The sequence below is a fragment of the Octopus bimaculoides genome, chromosome 17 (genome assembly GCF_001194135.2).
Source record: "Octopus bimaculoides isolate UCB-OBI-ISO-001 chromosome 17, ASM119413v2, whole genome shotgun sequence".
Taxonomy (NCBI): Eukaryota; Metazoa; Mollusca; class Cephalopoda; order Octopoda; family Octopodidae; genus Octopus; species Octopus bimaculoides.
This window is the reverse complement of record NC_068997.1, coordinates 20,466,421-20,473,047: the sequence shown is the minus strand read 5'-3', so window position 1 is coordinate 20,473,047 and position 6,627 is coordinate 20,466,421. Positions and strand designations below refer to the sequence as shown.

At 37.6% G+C, this 6,627-nt stretch overlaps 1 protein-coding gene across 1 annotated transcript in view; it reads right to left on the bottom strand.

Moving 5' to 3' along the window:
* Nucleotides 1–397: 397 nt before the first annotated feature.
* LOC106883901 (coatomer subunit zeta-1) overlaps nucleotides 398–6,627 on the bottom strand; it is a 41,017-nt gene continuing 34,787 nt past the window's right edge. Inside the window, exon 8 of the mRNA XM_052974003.1 lies at nucleotides 398–472. Coding sequence (XP_052829963.1) covers nucleotides 413–472 — 60 coding nt within the window. The 3' untranslated portion in view covers nucleotides 398–412. The remainder of the gene's footprint in view (nucleotides 473–6,627) is intronic.

The following is a 6,627-nucleotide window of genomic DNA, read 5'->3' as shown; positions in this document are numbered from 1 at the left end:
CAGTTGAATACTTGGGTCAATGTAATCAACTGGCCCCCTTCCCCAAAATTGCAGGTTTTGTGCCTTTAGTAGAAAGGATTGTTATTATTGAGTGGTTGGCGTTAGGAAGGGCATCCAGCTGTAGAAACTCTGCCAAATCAGACTGGAGCCTGGTGTTGCCATCCGGTTTCACCAGTCCTCAGTCAAATCGTCCAACCCATGCTAGCATGGAAAGCGGACGTTAAACGATGATGATGATGATGATGATGATTATTATTATTATTATTAATAATGAAGCTGGTGAGCTGGCAGAATCATTAGAGCATAGACAAAATGCTTGGCGACTTTATTTCTGGCTCTAAACAATGGAGTTCAAATTCCATTAAGGTCGACTTTACCTTTCATCCATTTGGGGTCAATAAAGAAGTACTAGTTAAACATGAGGATCACTGAAATCAACTAGCCCCCAATTCCAAAATTCCAAATCTTGCACCTATAATAGAAAGAATTATCATCATCACGTTATTATTCAGGGGAGGAACTGGCAGAATCCTAAATGTATGAGACAAAAAAATGCTAAGCGTTATCTCTTCCAGCTCTTTTACCATCTGAGTTCGGCTAAACCTATCCCCTAAAATTACTGGCCTTGTGCCAAAATTTGAAGTTATTATTATTATTATTATTATTATTATCACGTTATCATCATCATCATCATATTATTATTATAATTATTATTATTATTATTATTATTATTATTATTGTGCGGGTGGCACATAAGATGCACCATTTTGAGCGTGGCTGTTGCCAGTACCGCCTGACTGGCCTTCGTAGGATTTTCGAGCGAGATCGTTGCCAGTGCCCCTGGACTGGCTTGTGTGGGTGGCACATAAAAGACACCATTTCGAGCGTGGCAGTTGCCAGTATCGCCTGACTGGCCTTCGTGCAGGTGACACGTAAAAGCACCTACTACACTCTCTGAGTGGTTGGCGTTAGGAAGGGCATCCAGCTGTAGAAACTCTGCCAAATTTAGATTGGAGCCTGGTGTTACCATCCGGTTTCACCTGTCCTCAGTCAAATCGTCCAACCCATGCTAGCTTGGAAGGTGGACGTTAAACGATGATGATGATGATGATTAAGGTGTTGAGATGGCAGAACAAGTAGCACGCTGGACAAAATGCTTAGTGGCATTTTGTCAGTCTTTATGTTCTGAGTTCAAACTCTGCCAAAGTTGACTTTGTCTTTCATCCTCTCGGGGTCAATAAAATAAGTACCAGTTGAACACTGGAGTTGATGAAATCGACTCAGCCTCTCCCTCAAAACTGCTGGCTTTGTGCTAAAATTTGAAATCATCATCATCATCGTCATTATTATTATTATTATTATTATTATTATTATTATTATTATTATTTCCACATGACTCTACCGTTACCCATAATCATTCAATTCTCAATTGCGTGCCTTGAGATCATCTCATAAATAATCAATTCCACAATGTTCTTGCATAATCAGATATCCATTTTTATTAGTTTCCTCGTTAACAGTTATCTATTTTGACATATTTACTAATCTACATCCACTTACCTAATTTATAATTCATCATTGTTGATCAACCTTTGATTATAATTACAATATTCTGTGAATATTCTCTCAATATTCTTTCAAATTACATTGCCATTTATATTATAAGGTTTATTTTATTCATCAGAAGAAAGAAATTATCGCTGATAGGTAATTTAGAAATCTGAAATAAACTGATTGCAATTATAAATCAACTAATTTCGCTAACCTTTGTCCGCAAATGAGATATTAGGAAGAATAAAAATAAATGAATAAATAAAAATAAAATCTATGAGACCTTTATAGGGAGAATAATATTGATTTATTACTTATTTGGTTCTATATGGAGGAAAGAATAAAAAAAAAAAATGAAACCAAACCCATGGTTTCAGAAAGGAAAACAGACAAAAAAAAATGACAAAATATATTAAAACAAAAACAAAAATGCAATAAATTGATGTTTTTGACATTTAGCTGACACAATTAGAGAGGTTAAAAATGACAAGTTGGAGAGAGAGAGAGTGAACTATATATATATATATATATATATATATACACACACATATGAGAAGAGAGGAGTGCCACATCTAATTAAACCAACAGTGCAAGCAGTAGCGGTATTGATTGATTTAATAGAGAATTATAGAACAGAACCAAATTAGCAGCACAATGAGGTAAAACAACATTAGCAGTTAGAACTCCATGACTGAACTAACATCCAAAAGGTTAAAATAAAGCATGAATAAAATGGATACATTTGATATCCAGGAATTTTCATTTTATTCATAAGACATGTCTTTTTAAAGATTTGCATGAGATTTTTGCCAAATAGTAGTGAGTGATGTTTTCTCTCGTCACCAAGTGGAGTAAGTCACCTGATCTTACTATGCGGATTTCATTCCAACCATAAGGTCATATATATATATCAGTACAAACCAACTTTGGTCATGAAAGTTACCCTCCGAAACACAAGTCCAGGGCAAGGTTATTTATGAAAGACCAGAAGTCGCCCATGCATACCTGCCTCTCCCCTCCTCGCCACTGATGTTATCCAAAGGAAAAGCAAGGGCTGATGCAGTCTGACACCAGTGATATCACAACTCATTTCTACAACTGAGTGAACTGGGGCAATGTGAATGCTGAAGAACACAACACACGGCCCAGTCCAGGAATCAAACTCACTACCTCATGATTGTGAGCTCAAATCTCTAACCATTTGAATCATGTGCCTTCACTATATATCTCACACACATATACACAGATAAATGCATATCCATATATACACATACATAAACATACCTATACACACACACATACATACATATTCTATTCTCTTCTAGGCACAAGGCCCAAAATTTTGGGGGGAGGAGCCAGTCAATTAGACAAAGTCGATCTTGGCGGAATTTGAACATAAAGACATGCAAAATACTGCTAAGCATTTCGCCCGGCGTGCTAACGTTTCTTATTTTTTTATTGCCCACAAGGGGCTAAACATAGAGGTGACAAACAAGGACAGACAAACGGATTAAGTCGATTATATCGACCCCAGTGCGTAACTGGTACTTAATTTATTGACCCCCAAATGGATGAAAGGCAAAGTCAACCTTGGCGGAATTTGAACTCAGAACGTAACGGCAGACGAAATACTGCTAAGCATTTCGCCCGATGTGCTAACGTTTCTGCCAGCTCGCCGCCTTACATACATACTTATTACACATGATCAACCAGACTATCAGATGTTGTTATACATCGCTGGTCACAGTGTGGTTTGCATCATTTTTCACTTTTGAATGATGCCTCCCCTGCTGACAAGGCGAGCAGGCTAACATTCAACCTGATTGGAAGAAGCTAGTCCATCACAGGGTTACCCGTCTACAAATGAGTGAGGTGGGGCAACATGAAATGAAGTGTTTTGCTTCAAGAACACAACTGGTCTGGGAGTTGAAACCATGATCTCAAGATCATGAGTGCAACATGCCTAACAACTAGGCCATATATATATATGTACATATACTTATAAGGAAGGTGAATCTCTTTGTTACCAATGCACAACTTGAAAATGAAATGTTATGTCAAACTGACAGAACAAACGGCAAACCTTTGCTAACTTGAAAACCAAGAATAATTTAATTTGATGTTTGAATGCAAAACGTAGACAGGTATATTCAGCATCTCAAATGATTTCACTAACGATGCTTGCATAATATCCTGAAGATCTCATGTACCTGATATGAGAGCACTGCAGTTGGTGGAAATGATGAGCATTGAGTCCATGGCAATGAAACACCAGCTTAGATCGACTGGCGACCTTGTCTGTTTCAAGGACATCCCCCATGCCAAAGCAGGTATTGTACGGTGAGCAGAAGCAAGGAAAATGCCCCCAGTGCAAACCACACAAGCATTTCAAAGGTGAAACATATAGATACATGCATTTAGACACCCACACACACACCGTTTTACTGTGGCCTTCAAAGGCTCAGTCAAAGATATTGACTCTAATACTTATTTTATTGATCTCTATTTGTTGAACCACTAGGTTATGGGACATACAGCAACGCAATATGACAATAGCTTTTAAACCAGTATAAACACACTTACACACATATATATAGATGTATATACATACACACGCACGCACACACACGATATTAAATATAAATCTAATTAATTAAAAACACACTTAGTAAGTTTACCTTACATTTCTAATTATCCTAAAGCTGTATTGTGTGCCTTTTAATTAATACCTTCATTAATTTATCCTGTCAGTGCTTACACTGTTATGCAAATTAAACAGACCAATTTAATTTTGTCAGAGTTTACATATGGTACAAACAAGTATAAGCCAACATTCTCTCTGTGGTCAGGAAATTGATCTCTTATGAACTTAGTCAGACCGAAATCCCCCTTTTTTTAATTTTCTTTTTGTCTAGGTGGTTTATCTACATTTATATATATATGTGTCTGTGCGTGTACAAGTGTGGCTGCATAGTAAGAAGCTTACTTCCTAGCTCCATATGGTTCCAAGTTCAGTCCCACTGCATCTTGGGCAAGTGTGTTCTACTATAACATCAGGCTGACCAAAGCCTTGCGAGTGGATTTGGTGGACAGAAACTGAAAGAAGCCTGTCGTCTAGATGTGTGCGTGTGTGTGTGTGTGTGTGTGTGTGTGTGTGTGTGTGTGTATGTATGTATGAAGGGGTTTCTTCCAGTTTCCGTTTACTAAACCTACTCACAAGGCTTTGGTCAGCCCAAGGCTATAGCAGAAGACACTTGCCCAAGGTGCTATACAGTAGGACTGAACCCAGACTCATATGGTTAGGAAGCAAGTTTCTTACCACACAGTCATGCCAAAACAGACACAGAAGTCTAGTGCAGGCTTCTGTCTGGCTGGCTCCTGTCAAACCATCCCACCCATGCCAGCATGAAAGGCAGACATCAAATGATGATGGTGATGACAATGGGTCTGAAGGATGGGACAATGTCTTTAGTGTTTGCCGCCCCTCTGTGGCCTGTGAGAGTAATTTTGTTAACTATCCTGTGTTTAAACCTGAAAGGAAAGACAAGAGCAGGGAGAAGAATTTCAGAGGCCAAATGTTGCAGAGAGGAAGGACTGGATAGAGTGACTAGTGTGGGACCTCGGGGGATGGGACACAACAAGGGTAATGAAAGGAGGAGGGCTGAATGGGTTGGGAGTGCATGAGTGAAGGAGGCACCAGATGAGTCAACTCCAAGGAACAGAGACAATTATAATAGCAGTAAAGCAGAAAGAGGTAAGAGCACCCATATAGACCACAGGCACGAGCATGTTTGTTAATGAGTTTATATTAATTAATAAAGTGGATTTCTTTCTGGATGCAAGCAGCAGCACCTCCCAGTTGTAGCAGCATCGCTCTGTTAAGAACCTCATTGAGCTGTGTGTGTGAGTGTCTATGTACATGCACATATCACCAATTATCTTTACTAATTCTATAAAACAAAGACCTTGGTAGCATACATGTAAAAAAAAAAAACCCAAATAAACCAATGTTGTATGGTGATGACAATGATGATGATGATGATGGTGGCACTGTTAACGATAATCGGTAAAGCATGATAAGTCATTTCACAAAACCCTTGAGACAATCTTAAGGTAGTAGAATGGAAGTAGGGCCAGTTAGATAAACTGAGATAAGTGAAACCATGGTTCCTTAAGAAACTGCACAGGTTCCGAGCCTTCATTCTGTCTGGTAAGAAAATAAATAATAAACCAATCAATTTACCACGACAGCATGGTAGCCCCCTTCACTTCCAGCTAAGATAGCATATTTTGAAAATGGAGAAATTGTTGTAGAAATTTTGGAAAAATCTTCAAATTATCTTGTCTCTTTCCTAAAATGCTTTTTTTTTTTTTTCAGTTTCTTCATCATTGAAGATGTCCTCTATATATCCTCTGACTGCATCAGAGCATAGAAGTTGTTCAAACAAACTTTGTACAATGTGTAAATCCATAATGCTGTCATATATGAACAACCGTGTGTGTGTGTGTGTGTGTGTGCATATATGCACATATGTGTGTGTATATTGTTGGTATTATGCTAAACTGTTGTATGACCAAATTTGACCAAAAGTGTTTTTCGCAATATTTATTTTTGCTTGCCATGACCGGTTCTTTTGGTCAAACTATCGTATCTCCAGCTGCTTCAGATGCCAAGATATCAAAAATCGTCAAAGTGTAGTAGAATGGTTTTGCTATGAAATGGCGAAACTATCTTTTCATTTTCTGAAAAAAGCAACATTTTGGACTTGCGACACTTTTGCATAATAGTAACGATATATAAATAAATAAATATATATGTATATATATATATATATACATACATACGCACACGCACACACATATGTACATATATATATATATATATATATATATAAAAACAAATAGTAAATGAGTATATGCATATATACGTACAGGTATGTGCATACCGACATCCACCTGTATGTATAGGTGCATATCTGGGTACAGGACATTGCAAACAAATGTAGACGAGAAAACACACGAGCCGCATATATATGTGTGTGTGTGTGTATATATATATATATATATGTATATATA